The sequence below is a fragment of the Agelaius tricolor genome, unplaced genomic scaffold (genome assembly GCF_023055355.1).
Source record: "Agelaius tricolor isolate 1412-34295 unplaced genomic scaffold, bAgeTri1.0.p SCAF_3, whole genome shotgun sequence".
NCBI classification, from domain to species: Eukaryota; Metazoa; Chordata; class Aves; order Passeriformes; family Icteridae; genus Agelaius; species Agelaius tricolor.
Genome location: NW_027269263.1, coordinates 13,059,960 through 13,078,054, shown reverse-complemented (window position 1 = coordinate 13,078,054; position 18,095 = coordinate 13,059,960). Strand labels below are relative to the sequence as shown.

Genomic DNA, 18,095 nt, shown 5'->3' with positions numbered 1-18,095 from the left:
CCACCATTCCCAAGAAACTGTCAAGCCAATTGTTTTGTGAACAAGATACAGTTTTCCAGCATCTCTAGTGTGACTTATATTTGGATTTATCAGGTTCAAATGTAAGTGATGATCACAGTGTAAATGAAGAGAAAAAAGAGTGGAATGCTGCTCACAATACAGGAATAGGATACTTTGAAGGATGCTTTGGAAGGAAAGGAGTTGAAAGGAATTGCTCTTCATTTTCTGGTCTTGCAGTATTTCAGAAAGAAGCCAAGATGACACACTTTGTTCACCCACAACGTGTGCAGCAGTTTGCTTTGGAAAAATGTGCATTTGAAGTGAAAAATCAGGATGTTTTGAGTGGGGAGAGAGTGGGTCAAAGAAAAGTTTGGAGGGTATCAGGCAGTACACTGGCCTAGAGTCTCCAGAGGTACAGAGAGCTGTGCTGAAATACATTAGCTGGCAACCTGTATCCTGGGGTTATATTCCTAAATGTCTTTGAAATGAAGTTTGAAGAAGTATGGAAGAGTCCAGGGATGTAGAAGGAAACAGAGTACTGGCACATAAATTTGCTTCTGATCACAGCTTAATCCAGCATCCTTATGACAGGATTGAGTCTGTTCCCTCTTAAACCAGGGCAGCCTAGAGAAAGTGATTGTTTCCAGGACTGGTAAGCATTGGGACAGCTGGCACAAAAGGTGGGAATCAGACTCACTGGCTCCATTTTGCACACACTGGTCAAGCGAGGACAACCCATAGACCAGGTCACAAGAACTCAGAGGGAAATGGCCTCAAGCTGTGCCAGGGGAGGTTCAGGTTGGACATCAGGAAGAATTTCTTCACTGAAGAGGAGGTCAGGCATTGAAACAGGCTGCCCAGAGAGGTGGTGGAGTCACCATCCCTGGAAGTGTTCAGGAAATGACTGGATGTGGCTCTGGTCTGGTTGACAAGGTGGGGATTTGTCAAAGGTTGGACTTGATGATCTTGGAGGTGTTTTCCAACCTCAATCATTCTGTGTATCTATAAATCTGTTATTCACAGCCTGAGACTGTTCTTAGGAACTGCAGACCCTTTTGGATGCAGTTTTGGTGGGCATTTGGAGGGCCCCATCAGTCACTCTGCTGAGTTACTCTTTACATCACTGGTTTTTTTCCTCATTACACCCCAATGCCAGCCAGATCAACATGGAAATCACAGCTGAAATCAAAGAAGGGTATGTGACTATATAAAGAAAACTCATGAAACTAAAGGAATTTCCCAAATCAGGGCCAAATTAGGAACTTCAAAACATATCTCAAATGTGCATTAACAGGGGTCATGCCATGGGCTGAGCTTTGAAAGCATCGCTGTGAATGCTCCACACCAGCCTGGCATGCCCACATTTTGCACATGGGATTCTCCTGTGGGGTTAATGCCTATTTTCACAGTTTCTCCTCCCTCAGGCAAACCCCATAACGTTCTAAGACTTAAATCACCCTGTTAGAAAGCAGATTTGGCTGGAACTGAATCATGTTCTTTAATAAATGTATTTTTCCCAGACATGAAGAGACACAGACACACACACAGTGGAAAAGCAGAGTAATATTTGTATACCTCACTATTTCAATTCCAAGATTTTATTTTGCACAGTAAAATGGTGCCAAAGTTCTCAGATTACCTTTTTTCACTAAAATATACCTCATGTTCTGACTCAATATGGACTCACAATTGAGACTGTAAATTTGCAAGAAACATAAAACTGTCCAATCAATTGTTTGTGAAATTGCTTCTATTTTTATATGTATGTGCTGCGCACAATAGTTTAATGTATTCATAAAATAAAATTTTATACATTTTTGGTAGTGTTTTGACTCTAAATCCCTCTTAACATTTGGTTTTTTCCTTGATTCAGAAATGCTGTGTTAACTCTTCCTCCAAACCTAGTTTTTATTCACCTCTAAAACCAGAGTATGCATTGCTACACTTCAAATTTCTTGTAGAACTTTGTGTAATTCAGATTTCTTGCCTGGGAAGTGCCCAGGTGTCCTGGGAGGCACAGGCAATTCCCATGCTCCCTTCCCACTCTGTGCTCTCAGTTTGGGGGATGAAAAATCTCCCAGGAATTTTGGGGACAAGAGATGGTGGATAAGCCTCACACCCCTATGAAGAATAGGAAACATTTTGCTAAGTCTACCTCATTTTCTGCTTCCTCACAGGTAATTTGAAACTTAGTAATATCTCTGTTTCTATGGAGACATTTAGAAGGGAAAGGACTGTTGGAAGGCTTGAATCCAACATCTTAGATGAGTTCAGGACCAACTTCAAAGCTAGGGGAAGATGTATCAGGAAGAATCTCATCTACCCATCTCCTGCAACAGCCCCTGCAACAGCTTAATGATTCATTAAGCTCTGGTTGAAACTCTGGATAGCAACTCAAAGGGCATCAAACAGACAAATATCTCAAAAGGGTCACCAGAGCAGCCCATACTTTGCTGAGAGTCTGAAGGGTTGGCATCATCTTTAGGGTCTTGACACAAGACACATTAGTCCTGTGCATTGACAGAAAGCATCCCTCCTGCTGGAGCTAACTCTTACCAACAAATGGCTGCAGAAATCATCTGAAGGATTCAGTACCATGAAGGGAAAGGAAAGAAAAGGAAAAAAGAATGCTTTCTGATAATTCACACGTACAGGATAAGCTCAGCTGCAGGTACACAAAGCTCAGGTCCATGAACTGTGTGGCTTCAGCTGAGACCACGTTCAGAGCAAGGGCCAGCAGCAGGGCCAGTGCTGAGATCCAGAACCCCACCCTGTGCTGGGCTGAGCCCCCAGTGTGGGCAGCAGGGCAGGGGGGATTCTGCCCCTCTGCCCCTCTCTACTGAGCCCCCCCTGCAGGGCTGCATCCAGCCCTGGGCCCAGCACAGGAAACACAGGGAGCACAAGGAGCCAGGCCAGAGCAGGGACACCAAGGGGATCAGAGGGATGGAGCAGCTCTGCTGGGAGGAAAGGCTGAGGGAATTGGGATTGTTCAGCCTGGAGAAGAGAAGGCTTTGGGGTGACCTCATGTGGCCTTGCAGTGCCTGAAGGGAGCCCACAGGAAAGATGGAGAGAGACTCTTGACAAGGGCCTGGAGTGACAGGACAAGGGGCAATGGCTTCACACTGACAGAGAGCAGGTTTAGATTGGATATGAGGAAGAAATTGTTCCCTGTGAGGGTGGTTGAGGCCCTGGCACAAGGTGCCCAGAGAAGCTGTGGCTGCCCCTGGATCCCAGAAAGTGTCCAAGATCAGGCTGGATGGGACTCTGAGCAAGCTGGGATAAGAATTGGCATTCTAATTAAAGACATGCTTGTAAAAGGAAACAAACAGCCCCACATCTCTTTTGCATTGGTCTTTTGGGGTGGTTTTTTTTTTTTTTTGTTTGTTTTTTCTTTTGGCATTTGCTGAAGCCACCCTGCTCTGCATCAATTTGAGCAGTGGAGGAGACAATTAGGTCCCAGGTATTTAACTACTGGTGACTTTGTTCCTTCAAAAAATCATCCAACTGCAAACTTTTGTGCTTCATGTTAGGAATCACAATGATTTGAGAAGCCAAGAGGACATTTGGTTTCCTTGTCAGAACCCAAGATTAAAAGAGGAAGTAAGAATCTCTTCCAGCTGTTGGACAGCTGAGCAGGAGACTCAGGGTAAGATAAACCACTGGGAATCTCTAGGTTTAATACATGTAATGCAAACTGGAATTGCAATGAACTGCAGTGAGCAATCCTGGCTAAGGAAATCGCTGTCATTGCAGAAAAAAATTATAAAAACAAACAACCAAGTATGCAGCCACAAGCAGAGATTTCTTTTTTCTCTCCAGCCAAGCTCTGCATCCTGCTCAGTCCAAAAGCATGTTTGTTTTGGAACCCTACACTGCTGAAAAGTGTTTGGCCAAAATCCAAGGGGCCAATAAGTCCAGATGAACTCAACGAGCTGCGTCCTTGGATCATGAAATTTGAACATATTATTCAATCCTGGATCTCATAAGCACATATAATTGTTGGTTATTTTTTGTCACAGGGTGTGGACCAAAATGCCTTGATTAGGACTAATTTTTTTCCTCTCACAATTAATTGTTTACAACTCACAATTTTATTGTATGCTTTCATGAACCATGGCTGACAGCTCTGGAATAGTTTCTCCAAGGACAATGAAATGACACCAACTTACGTCAAACAAGAAATCATTAGGGATGATATCTAAAACAACACAGTTTATAATTATATTTGTTTCAGGGCACTCTGGAGAAGAGCTTCCTTTCCTTTTTTTTTCAATGAAAAATGATCCATCCTGACTCATTCCAGGTGGCTGGAGCCTTGCTTTTTTCCTGGAGTTACTTTGCCTATGACCTGAGCCCAGGACTCAATGGTCCAACATAAATCTTCTAGCCTATTGAAGAGGCAATAAAACAAAATTATGCAAAAACCCAAAGAAGGGAATTATGCTAATCAGCATAGGTGTCACTCAGTGAGATCAGGAGAACTTTAACTACCTCAGTGATCCAGTGAGGGACAAAGCAGTTTACATTTACCAGGGTCAAAACACAGGTGGAATGGCTTCAAAGTCACAGAGAGTAGGTATAGATTGGATATTGGGAAGAAATTATTCACTGTGAGAGTGGTGAGGCCCTGGCACAGGTTGCCCAGAGCAGCTGTGGCTGCCCCTGGATCCCTGGCAGTGTCCAAGGCCAGGTTGGGTGGGGCTCTGAGCAACCTGGGATAGTGGCAGGGACACCTGCCCATATCCATTGGAATGAGATGGGCTGTGAGGTCCCTTCCAACCCAAACCACTCCATGATTCTGTGATAATGATGATTTTTCAAAGGCAGTAACTACAGAAATAGAAACTGTAGGAAAGTAGATATGTATGGGGTATGTCTGTGTGTCACTTTCTGTAAATCTTGAGCAAATCTGCAGATGTGTTTGCACTTTTTGAAGAGAAACTTGCAGATTTCAAAATAAAAAGCTAATCTCCGATGGAATTTTTTCCCTACACCCCTACAGCAATCAACATGCAGGTCCACAGCCACCTGGGTGATTGGAATTTCTTGTGTATGACATTTCTTATGTATGTTTGAATTCTGCACAACTTCAGTTCATGCTGAGATGGTCATCAGCTGGTCATGAAGGTGGTACCTTGAATTCATTTCCATTCTTCCACCAGAAGTGGAGACTGTGAGAGGAATGGAGCAAAGGGTCAAGAAGTGACACCAGTGTCAAAGAGACATCGTCATGTTCAGGGTCGGCAGATGGGCTAACCAGCCTCTGGCATGTAAGAAAGTTCCTTTGGCATAATGGAAAGGATAATAAAGAAGATTTAAAAAAAAAGTATTAAGTTACATTTTTAAGTTTTGAAAGAATTGTCAGTGAAGAAATCTCTCTGCTTTTGGAGAAATGAGCAGGTTGATTAGAGTCCAGAACTTCAATAAAGATGACAAAAACCAGTCTGGTTTACTTATTTGAAAGAGAATGCATTTCCCAACCAGCCCTGGCATGGCACCAGCTTGTGACAGCTGTGAAAATGGCCAAAGATCAAAAGGGCCCAGGTGCAGGATCAGTGTCCCAGCAGCTGATGAACCTTTGCTGATGTGACTCTCAAGTTCCTCCTCACCAGCAATGTGGCAGGCTGAGAAAGCAGCATGAAGAACTATTGTGTCTACACTGAAAAAAAAAAAATATAGCTGCACATCTACCTGAAAAGACATTTTGTGAAGGAAAACCTGAATCAGGGGCAGAGTTCAAGACATATTTTTGTCAGATTTCTGTTCAGTCTCATGAATTCTCCTCAATGTGCTCCCTGTCATGGAAATACCTCCGAAAACAGAACCCAGCTTCTGAGCAAAGATGAGATAACAGAGTTTAGTTGAAAAAATGAAGCCACTGTTACTTGTCTTGCCCTGCCCCTTACAAACTTTCATCTCCATGTTTCTTTAGAGGACTCCAGTATCATAGACTGGTCTTGCAGTGGCTTAGGGAATCTTTCTATTTTCCTTGTATTAGAAACCCTGAGTACAAGGACAATGTTCAGTCATTACTATTTTCATTTATTATTTAGGCTTTTGTGTTAAAAAAAAATTACTCTTAAAACTTATAGAGAGCAAAGATTTCTCCAGTGAAGTTTTCATTTCAAAGAGATCCCACATAAAAAGAAGTCCCAGAGCTAAAGAGCAACACCTGCAATTGCACTGAGGCAGCTCTTCCCATATCAGTCACATGCTGTGTTATTACTGTCCCACAGTAAAAGTGCCCTTGGCTGATGATGACGTCTGCATATTTTGTCTCCTTGTTTCGCTGCATTCCCCTCTCCCTCTTTTCATTTTCCATTCCTAATTTATTTAACCTAAGACTTTTTTATCTCTTCTTAAAGGAGACAGATCTGAGTGAAACAGGTGAAACCGAGAGATTGGAGTAAGTTTAAAATTAGGTTACAACAAAGTTTATTATCGATCCTTGTCTTCTGCCTAACAAGGAGAAAATGTCAATTTAGTTTATTGGAAATTGTCAATGAATGTAGTGGCAGATGTTGTTGAATCCTAGAAATATTTAGATCAGAAGGGGCTCCTAGATCTTCCTAGTCCAAGCCTATTTCCCAATATTGGGAAATAGGAAACTTTACATAAACCAAAGAGTTTTCCCAAAATAAAACCACCAGCCTGCTTTTAGGCAGTGTATTACCATAGGAGATGGATGACTGAAGTGACTTACTTCTTGAGGCTGTGTATCTGCGTCCCCAGGATTCCTTTGCACCTGGAAGCAAGCACACCAGGAGAAAGGAGACACTTTCTCAGACAAGACACACTGCCTGGGCAGGCAGGTCAGCAGGACTGGGTGTGCACAGGGCAGATTTCAGAATCCAGACAAACTTCAGGCCTTCCAAGTCTCAACACCAAACCAGAACATTTTTCAGCCTTCCAGACCTGAGGAGAGCTGACAGGAAAGGTGGAGAGAGACTCTTGACAAGGGCCTGGAGTGATAGGACAAGGGGGAATGGCTTCACACTGACAGAAGTGCAGGCTTATATGGGATATTAGGAATAAATTATTTCCTGTGAGGGTGCTGAGGCCCTGGTGCAGGTTGCCCAGAGAAGATGTGGCAGTGTCCAAGGCCAGGCTGGATGGGGCTCTGAGCAACCTGGGATAGTGGCAGGTGTCCCTGCCCATGGCAGAGGGTTGGAATGAAATTATCTTTAAGATCCCTTCCAAACAGGCCATTCTGTGATTCTATGATTGTTTTTGAAATTGAGGGTATCAGCAGCTGTCACCACAAATTGCACCCATTCTCTCTCCCACAACACTTAAGAAAACTCAGACCCCTTAAAATGACAGAAACACTCTCTGTTCAGAAAACAAAACCTTTTAGGGACTGGTTCTGCTTTGCCTGGGAGCTGTGCCAAGGATTTCAGCTGGAGGAGGAATGAGGCCCTTCATTTCAGTTCCTTAGAGCAGGCACACTGCAGAAACTGCTGGTACACACTGCGGTCCCAAACCCAGTGGGCTGTGCTTACCTCATCTTGTTCACGTAGGTGAGCTGGGCCAGGATGTTTTCTTTAGTCGTGGGCAGTGTGACAAGAATGGGGCCTCCAAATAAGGTCACTCAGGATGTGTTTAACAACACTGGGTGAAGTCTGTGGCAAAGGCATCTGCTCACACACACACACACACACATACACACAGCATCCACGGTACATTCCCTCGGCTCAGTGCGTCAGTATTCCTAGAATAACTGCTGGAGAGGCACTCCACCCTTGAGCTTCCAGCGCTGGGGGTGTGATCATCTCAGAGCCACTTGTAACAGTGATTTTAAGGAAGCAGAGGCAGAGAGACAGGCCTCTGATTTCTGTGACCTCTTTTGAAGAGATGCAGCGCAAAGGAAATTATTAAGAGCAGAGGTAATTTCAAATATATCAACCCAAACTCCTGTGTGAGCTGAGCAGCAGAGAGCAAGAGGCTTCCTGAGGCCAGCACAGGCACTCAGATGGCACAGAATGCTGCAAAAGGGCAAGCCACCCACCTGTTTACATATAAGTCAATATGCTTTATTAGGCAAGAGTGCTACAGGTGCTCCTACGTGATGAGAGGAACTCCAGCACTGTGAAGGGACGTGTAGTTTCACTCGTAGGAGAATCCTGGAAGGCAAATCCATTAGATTGAGTAGAAAACTTTTTTTTTTCTGATGGTCCACAAAGCCCTTCCAAAAGATAACTGCAAGTCTCTTCTAGAAACTTCAACCTGTTGTAAAAAAAGCTTGCCTTTGCCTTGTGAGTTCCCTCTAGAACTGAGGGGATAAACAGCACAAGGAATGACATTTAGCTGCTGAGGGTTTTACAGAGTTGAGGTGGTAAGTTTGGACTGCAAAATGACCTAAAGCTGAAACTCAAAGCAGTCAAAATGGGGGAAAGTCAGAGCTCCTGTGACCCTCAGTTCCTTCTGTGTACCATTTGCAGTTAAATGATGATACCAGGGAGGTCTGAGTGTCATCCATGATCCAGCTGAGGCACCTGGCCCAGGTGAGTGCCCAGAATACCTGGCTAAACCTGAGCTGAGCTGCCTCTGGAGCAAGGAGCAGGCAGCAGGAGCAGGCCTGGGACAAAGGCATGGCAGGGAGGGAGGGAAGTGAGACTCACTAAGGGCTGGAGCATCAATCACAGAATCACAGAATGATTTGGGTTGAAAGGGACCACAAAAATCATCTTGTTTCAACCCCCTGCTATGGTCAGGGACACTTTCCCCCTAGACCAAGTTGCTCAATGATTATATCAAATAAATTTCATCCTGAAAACTGGGGTCTGTCTTATCCATATTTTCCTTTCATCTTTTGCTCTGGAGTGAGGATTTCCTCCCTTTACCTTGGCTCCTGACATTGACAATAGGTGGTAGCTCCTCCAGGCTGTCTCCCAGCCTCCCTTTCCAGGATACATCTATGGAGTATCCTGCACCACTGTGGCACCTGACGCTGGCAGTGTAGCACCCCTGCAGTGGGAAGTGGAAAATGTGACAATGTGAAAAGATCTTTAAATTCAGTCCCATTTTTCCCTTTTATTTCTCCCTACAACAAACAATTTCTGTTAATTATCAGCAATTTTTTAGCTGAGAACTGAGAAAAGCCATCTCAATTCATCAAACACCATAGAGCAATATAAAAATCTGAAAAATCTATACCAGCTTCTGTGGTAAAAGTTGCAGAAATATTGTTATTGCTGATGCATCAGCAAAACATGCAAGACAAGAAAGGTTGTCATCACTTCTATTATAACAGACTTGGCTGAAGGAGTAAAGCAGCTTTCATACACCTGGCTACCCCATCAACAGCTGAATGGGTTAGAGGATAAGAGAAATAGCCACAGAAGGAATAAATTGATTCAGCCTGAAATAAAAAAGACATGGACTGTAAAAAAAAAAACCAAAACCCCACAACAAACCACATGTAGTGGGTATTTATAGGTTTAAAGCAAAAAAGTCTATGAAAAAGCAGAATTTGTATTATCATTCTCACAAGAAGTGACTAAATAAATTCACTTTAGCCCAGCAGATTAAACTGAACTTAGTAAAGTCTGGAGTTTTCTTAATGCTGTGGGAAACTTTAGAAAATGCTAAACAATTTAACCTTCTAAAAGTAATCTTTGCTTGTCTGATTATTATAAAAATATAAACAGATGCTCACAACTGGCATGCGCTTAAATGAGGTTGAATAAATTTTTCAAACATCTGAGGATGTTTTCTGTGCCACCAAGGCACTGGAGAAAGATCAGATCAGTGCCTGCTGGCGAGCACAGCAAAATGTCATAGTGAATATGAAACATCAAACCAGAAAAACTGCAGTCACAAAAGAATGACAGAATATTCCAAGAGGGTACAGTGCCTCTGTGAGACACTTCTGCAACTGAGGTATCAATATTCACATTTCCATAGGAGTCTAGTCAAGGGGGCAAAGAAAAAAAACCAGAACAACCAACTAACCAACCAACGAAAAACCCAAACATTTGTTCTAAGATAAGAGTGAAAAATATGAGTGGATAATTTCAACAGTAAATAGAGATATTTTTTTAAAAATATAAGAAAAATTAACTCTCCTTTCCTTCTAAGCTACCTTTTCATTTAAAGCATTTCAGATGTTGTAACCAGTAAAACATCTGAGGCCTGGACTGTCAGTGCAGCCAGCTTTGTCAGCCTGCTCAGTTTAAGATCTGACCCTTATACAGGTTGGCTAAAAAGTGCTGTCATTTACACAGGTGAATATACTCTGACGCAAGTCTCTGGATTTACACAGGTGTGGCAGCAGAATTTGGCAGAGTTTTACTCATTTTAAACAATAAAAAAACCAAAATCAGATCCACTTTTGCAGTGGGTTACAGCTGTACCAATCCATTAATGTTATCTATCCATTATATGCTGATGGTACAGCTCCAGAGCTTGTTAATGAAACTAAGAACTTTTCATGCTGTCTCCAGCTAGAGACTGAAACTGAACCTAACACTGCTACAGTTAAAATCCTCAGGTTTCATTAAGGAAATATTCATTTATTGTTTGGTACTTTTGTCAAGTTTATATTAAATTTTGAAAGGAACCTTAACACAGTCGAGTTTTGGAACCTGTCACTCCTATCATTGATTCACCCATATACAGTGTCCCATTAGTGCAGCATTTTCATGTAATAAATGGAACCATCTTTTTTGATATCAGAAAATTTGTTTGTAAAGACCCACAACACTGGCAGGACACCTGAGAAGCAGGTCTTGTATCTTGGAACATTTTTTACAAACTGCCAGCCAGATGTGCAATGCAGGAGCAAACATCCAGCTTTTAAGTGTTGTACACATTATTTTCAGCTGGTTTTGACCAACTTTAGATTATTTGTGTGACTCAGAAGGAAACAGGAGAAAGAAAAGGGACAGTTTATTTGAAGTAGGCTCTGCTCATATCAAGTTCCCTTCACTTGAATGGAGTCACACAAATAGCACCCCAACAGGCTTGGTGTGGAACTTAGACCATAATGAAGGGGGAATCAGGCTCAGGACAACTTAATACTAACGTTTGGTACATTTGCAACAAAATTTTAGCTGTATTTGATGTTTCCACTAAATCAGAATGCAGCTTGGAAACGGTGAGGGGAGGTGGGAGTCTGAATAAACACATCTGGCAAAAAAGAAAGATAATTCAGGTCCAAAGGGTCATTCCCTTCAGTTCAAGTGCAGTGGATTGCCCTTCCTGGATCCAACAGTAGAGCCGTGGGAAGCTTTCAGATGTCACAGGGTTGTAGATAACATTTGAACATATGATTAGCTTTCGTGAGCTGTCTTTAGAAACCTTACATTTTTCCCCCACACACCTTAGCCAGAGATCCTTCCCTTGAGGTTTCGGGACACTTAAAATGTTGCTTTGCCAAAAATCAAGGATGTGGAGAAGGTTTTCCTGTGTGATGTCATGTTGCTGCCCTTTATAAGCCTCTGCAGAGAAGAAGGGATCCTGTCTGAGGATTCACACTCCAGGCACGAGGGGAGGTGAGGAGCAGACGCTGACCCACCATGGAGTGGCGAGCCATTCCCCAGGGCATTCCCTGCAGCTCCCTGCTCCTCTTACTCTGCAGCCTGAAGGCTTCCCTTGCCTTTCCCAACTCCTCTCCACTGCTGAGTCCCAGCTGGGGCAATGGAGACCGCCTGATGCACCTCTACACCGACACTGAGAGGAGCAGCTTCCACCTCCAAATCAACGCTGATGGCTACATCGACGGCGCTCCTCACCAAACCATCTACAGTAAGTGCCTTCCTACAGACCTCCATGGGAGCAGGGGAGGGACAAGGAGATTGTTTTACTTCCTCACCACCTATAGAAAATCCCCTCTACTCATTAGGCAGGCAGGCAGAGGAGCACAGCCATGGAATGGAAAATACACATCATCATACTTCTCCTTTTATTTAACAAATAAAATCGCTCCAAAGAAATCTAGTGGATAGGGAATCTCATTCCTTGACTAGGACAACTAAAGTCCTATGGTTCCTGTAATACCCTGCAAGGAAAAACCACCTGAATTATCCTTCACTTCATGATTTTACCCCCAGTTTCTGGAGGAAGCTGCTATTAGAGGTTGGTAATGATATCCTGTAAATAGCTGCTTCCCACTGATGGTGCTTACCAAAGGAACTGCACTGAGGGAACTCTCCAGAGCAATGCTGGAAAACTGATGGCATCCATAAAATCTGTATTTTGGGGTGGAGGGCTGAGAACTACTAAAAGTTAAGTTTTAATGTGCACAGAACATGGGCATGCAAAGATCAGTGAAAAAGGGGGAAACTGTGGAAGACCAGACTGGCATAACAGAAGTGTTGAGCCTTTGGGGTTCATAAGAAGAAGGTTCTTTCATGAGGTTCTTTCATGAGAAGAAACTATACCCTAGTATAACTAAAAGGTTCTCAAATTGTGTCTTCAGAGTTTATTTAATTATATATTTTATTATTCTATTTCAACACAGAATAGTTTATTCTTCTTCCTTTGCTAACTACTTGGCCCAAACTCTTTAGTTAGTAGACAAATGTGGGAGGGGTTTAAGACTTGAGGTTCTTTTACAGCATTTCAAAAATACTTCTCTCTTAGCAGCATTCAAATCACAAGAAGCTATGCATCATAAAATCAGGTTGTTAATATTATTATTACTATTATTATTATTACATCTATTTTATACACTCAGTTAAAAATCTATGTCTAGGTAATGAAGCTTTTACATAAGTAAATAAGGATGGTTTTTAAAGTTATAATTTAATTAATGAGGAAAAAGGATCACATTCTGCTATTTTTTTAAGGAATTGATAATCAACATTCACAGAAATGCTGGCACTGTCTTGTTATTCTTGCTACATATTAAAAGATTTTATGAAACTCATTTTAGGTATGTTGGTCAAGAACCAAGTGTGGGATTTTAGAGAACAACATACAGCAAAACATGACATTTTCCCATATATGCCATGAAACAAGCATAGCAGGATTTGGAATGGTGGAGCAGGAAAGATCGAAATCAGACATCAGAAGGGATATTGAGAGGGAGGGTGAATGATTTGCTGCCACCAGACAATGGGAAGTGCCAAGTTCTGCACCAGGATGGCACGGCCTGGATGTGCACAGATCTTCTGGGTGGGACAAGGCAACAGGCACTGAGTCAGATGCAAGGAGCAGATCAAGGAAAGTTGTTATTCCCACTTACCTGGTACCAGTGACATTGCTCTTGGAGCACTACAGAAACCCCAGGTCATGTTGGATGAGTAGAAGGTGGAGTGGGTCTGGCACAGGGTTTTCAGGCTGCCTTGATGATGATCTGTTGTGGTTTTAGTCCAGTAAAAAGGATGTTAAGGGCAATGTAATGACAAAATCACAGAGTGGTTGAGGTTGGAAGGCACCACAGGGGGTTACCTGGTTCCACCTCCCTGCTCCAGCAGGGCCATTCCACAGCACAGGGCACAGGATTGTGTCCAGATGGTTCTGGAATATCCCCAGTGAGGAGACTCCACACCCTCTCTGGACAATCTGTTCAGTGCTCAGTCAATGCACAGGACAGAAGTTCTGCCTCCTGCCCAGGTGGAACTACCACCTGAGTATCTGTTTCTGCCCATTCCACTGGTGCCACTGCTGGGCACCACTGAAAAAATACCATGGGGCAGTCACAAAGATGAGTGGGACAAACTCCCCCTGGATGTGGGCAATGGCAGAACTGAAGGCAATATCCTCAGACCACAATTTGAGACTTCAGAGGGAAAAAAAGTTGTCTTTGGGAGGTTAGTGCCACATTGGAACAGGACACCCAGAGAGGTGCCTTCCATCCTGGGAGTTTTCCAAAGCCACAGCAAACCTGATTTAGGGTGGGCAACAGTCCCAGGTCATGTGGGAGGTTGGTTTGAACTCCCAGAGGTCACTTCCAGCCAGAGCATCTGTGGATCTGTAAATGCATTGTTGAAATGGATTTGATCTTTTTGTTGTTCTGAACAGGTGCCCTAATGATCAAGTCTGAGGGTGCTGGCTCAGTCATAATCACAGGTGTGAAGAGTGGACGCTACCTGTGTATGGACACGAAAGGAAACATATTTGGCTCGGTGAGTGACCTTTCCTAAGCCTTGAGGCTGAATGGCCAGTGCATTCTGCTGCTGTGGTGCCCATTTCCCCAGCCAGGGCAAGCCTGGGTAGCTGCAGGTGGAGGGGGAAGTGTTAGAGAAGATCTGACACTTAGGTCAAACTTTGCTCTCTCCTTTGATTGTATTAAGTTGTAGAGCTGACAAAAATCATCTAAGATCCTGCCTGGGGAAATGAGGCCAAAAATACCCCAAAAAACAAAACCACAAAACCAACCAACCAAACAAACAAAAAACCACCATCACCAACAACAAAACCCCTACTTTCCCATATTACAGAAATTAGATCCAGTGAGGGACCAATCTGTAGCACAGAGCCATGGGTGGGGACCCTCTGGAAGAAAACAGGGTTTTTCATTAAAATTCCTTTGCTGAAAGCACAGACATGCAACTCTGATCTGCATTTGGGTCAGACACAGACCTGGGAGATTAGAAAAACACCTGCTGCAAGATCTCACCCTTCTTTCCCTCTTTAATCAGTGTTTGCAATTCACCAGACTCCTCTGCTCACAAGTGTCCTATTTCTTCCCCTCAGCATTACTTCAGCCAAGACGACTGCGTGTTCAACCACAGGACGCTGGAAAACGGGTACGATGTGTACCAATCCCCCAAACACCACTTCTTGGTGAGCGTAGGCAGAATTAAACAAGCCTTCTCCCCTGGTATGAATCCACCACCATACTCCCAGTTTTTGTCCAGGAAGAATGAGATCCCTCTGTTCCGATTCAACACCCCCGAGCCCCACAGACACACCAGGAGCGCAGACGTTGATCCCGTAGATCCTCACCAGATCCTGGTCCCGCAGAGGAAGACCCCAGTGTTTGGCTCCCTGCAGCAGCAGCCAGCAGACTTCCCCCACATGCCCAGGGAGCCCATGAGGATCAACCAGAACGACGTGGTGAACCCCGATGATCCCCACGCGATGATGGAGGCCAGGAGGTTCCCAAGCCCTCGCTTCTACATCACGAGATAACTGTGGCCCCTGCGCCCGCCAGGGGCAAAAGGAACTGTCTGTCACACTCAGCCTGAATGCCAAAGTGGCTCTTAGAAACCTGGGAGACATTGGGAAAAGTTCCTTAGCTTCAAATCTTGTTTTGTCAGTAAACTGCTGTCTGTAAGTACAAGTCAGATTTTTCCAGTTTGGGCTCTACTGGAAAGAAGATCCATTTTATAAAACAATGACACAAACCAAATCTTTTGGGGTCTGAATCACCTTAAATTTGCATCAAAACAAACAAACAAAAAAAGGAATCTCTTGTACGAAATGGGAAACGGATGTTACTGATGTAGAGACCTGGAGCATCCAAGATTCCAGCAGAAACAGGGAATCTCTTACTAGCACCATCCTGCCCAAGCACAGCAGACAAACTGCCAGGTGGTGTGTTATTTTATTATTTAAAAATTGTCATGTCATGTATCCAATGTCTGAAGGGGCTACAAGGAAGCTGGAGAGGGGGTCTTCATCAGAAATTGCAGGGACAGGACAAGGGGCAATGGCTTCACACTGACAGGAGTAGGTTTAGATTGGATATCAGGAAAAAATTGTTCCCTATGAGGGTGGTGAGGCCCTGGCACAGGTTGCCCAGAGAAGCTGTGGCTGCCCCATCCCTGGGATTGTCCAAGGCCAGGCTGGATGGGGCTCTGAGCAACCTGGGATAGTAGCAGGTGTCCCTGTCCATGGCAGGGGAGTGGAGTGGATGAGCCTTAAGGTCCCTTTCAACCTGTGATTCATTGTTTTTAGCTTTTAAGTTGGAGCTTCCTTCTCTTTTCACCCATATGAGTCAAAAAAAGGCATTCTGCTGTTATAAGAGCAGCAAACATGGCAAACTGGAGGAACTGATGGGACAACAGGACAGGATTAAAGGGTCCTGTGGAAAAAGAGCAATTTCTGACTGAACCTAAACTGAGGTTTTGAAAAAAAGAGGAAAGTCTCACTCTCTCCCAAGTGGTTCTCTATCACAGTTCTACATTTACTAAATTCCAGAATCCCAATATGGAAATAAAGATCATTAGTGCATATTTCCAACTAAGACAGAAGTACCAGGATTAATAATAATCAGTAGTGTGTTAAACAGGACAGTTTGTTTTGCATAATATTGAAATCTACATCTATAAAAATGTTTTATAAGGATCAAAGGATTAATATTTAGACTATAATGAAGATTCTCATCTAATGAGTGAAAATTAGGTTTGTATTTAGAGAAGGAACCTCCAGTTAACATCCATGTTTGTATTCAGTTCTGAGCAGGTATCAGATGCTTTATACTTGTAGGAGTGGAATTACTATTAATCAGGAGATCTCTAATGGTGACAAAACCTTCTCCCTAGTTTGGTTTATGCTTTGGGTAAGTTCACTTTGAAAAAGCTATTCTTGATGAACTCTGCAGAAGTCAGGTGCAAGGCACTGATGAGCAGCACAAAACCCAGTGTGGCAGAGATTTGAGGGTTTTATTTTGCAGGGATTTTTTGCATGTCAAAACACAGATTCTTCTGCTCTGTTTATTTAAAGTATTTATCAGCCTGAGAACAATTTGAAGTGATACACTGCTCCTCAGTGTGCTCATAGCAACATACAAAAACAAATTAGGTTGGATGCTGTTCTTTTTTTCTTTCTCATGAAGTAGTTCACTGAAGCCACTGGAGTTACATCAGTGAAACACAATCAAAATAAGAACCCCCTGGGCTTCTTGATTTCATTTAATGTTTTCTGGATTTAGCACAGCAGCAGGACTGCTGACAGCTTTTAAAATAATCTCTTTCCCCCCATGTTTGTATATGTACACAATATCTCTTTATCTACCACATCCAACTCATTATGTTGGAAAAGTCATAGGTCCCCTGATTCTGCTCTTAGAACAGTTTTCCTAGATGGAGAGATTCCTAATTAATATAAATACTTAGGAGCACAGGAAAACCAAATGATCAGGATTAGTCCAAGAGTTGCATCTCCTGGAATTTGTTTTTCTAAACTTACTGTGGTTTTGAATTAATTTCTAAAGGAAAAGAGTGATTCTAAGGAATTAAGGGAATTGCAGGCAGGCAGGCAGACAGTTGCGCTTTTTCTTGCTTATTCAAAATACAGCAAGGCTTTTTAACTTGCTGTCCATACAGTGGAGAGGTGGGATTTTATTTATGTTCTATTTTGATCTTTTTACTTGATTCCTATACCATTATTCTTGGCTTTTGTTCCTTGAGAGCTCTGGACTTCAAGTATACCAGCAAAGTTTGCATTTTACATTAATTGTTGGAAGTTCCTCTCTAGGACTGAGGCAACTCGCCTACAACAACTGGAACCATTAAAAGCTCTGTCCACATTAAATTTTGATGGGAAATATTGGTGGGGTTAAATCTATAGACCATCTCTAAATTCCTACACTAGAACAGAGTAAGAAGGCTTGCTCACTCTATCAGTAGCCAGGGGAAAAGTAAGCTAAGACTGAATAGAGGGTGGATTTTCCATCAAAAAACCATAAATGTAACTATAGGCAACTGCATCAAAACTTAAAAGAATTTATTCTTCAATGGAGATGCTGGCAATCACCAGCTAATAAGAAAACATGACTTATTTATGTCACAGTATTTATTTATTTATTTGAGTGGGTCTTAAATCCTGCAGAATATTTATAAGTATTTATAATAATGTATTATAGAGACTATTTCCTTTCTAAAAAGTACCAATAAACTTTTCCATTATCTCCAAATGGTGGATTCTGCATTGTCTGTTCAAGCTCCTCCTTCCAAAAGTACTTGAGTGAACAAATAAATGGTAGCAGCAGTGTCTGAAAATTTTTGTGTGCTGCTGTCCCCTGTGACTTCCAGCTTCACAGGTTTCAGCTTCCTAAATGTTTCATGCACCCCAAATATAAAAGTTCTGTGAAAGATGATGAGAAAAACAGTGTCTTAGTAGGTCTAGACTGACCATGAAGGGATTTTAACTTCAATTGGGAAATGTCTTGTACAAGCAATGGGAAACCACAGGTCTGTCAG

The 18,095-nt window shown here is 42.8% G+C and overlaps 1 protein-coding gene across 1 annotated transcript; it reads left to right on the top strand.

The window, feature by feature from the left end:
* Positions 1-11,519: 11,519 nt before the first annotated feature.
* Positions 11,520-15,081, top strand: FGF23 (fibroblast growth factor 23). The gene is made up of 3 exons (XM_071424268.1): positions 11,520-11,748; positions 13,969-14,072; positions 14,644-15,081. The coding sequence occupies exons 1-3, from the start codon at positions 11,520-11,522 to the stop codon at positions 15,079-15,081; spliced, it is 771 nt and encodes a 256-aa protein (XP_071280369.1).
* The last annotated feature ends 3,014 nt before the right edge of the window (positions 15,082-18,095 follow it).

What these genes read in the sequence shown, in the direction of transcription:
- FGF23 (XM_071424268.1), top strand. Translation starts at nt 11,520, where the DNA reads ATGGAGTGGCGAGCCATTCCCCAGGGCATTCCCTGCAGCTCCCTGCTC. An exon ending in TCCTCACCAAACCATCTACA is followed by an intron (nt 11,749 to 13,968) that starts GTAAGTGCCTTC and finishes TGTTCTGAACAG; the next exon opens with GTGCCCTAATGATCAAGTCT. An exon ending in AAGGAAACATATTTGGCTCG is followed by an intron (nt 14,073 to 14,643) that starts GTGAGTGACCTT and finishes TCTTCCCCTCAG; the next exon opens with CATTACTTCAGCCAAGACGA.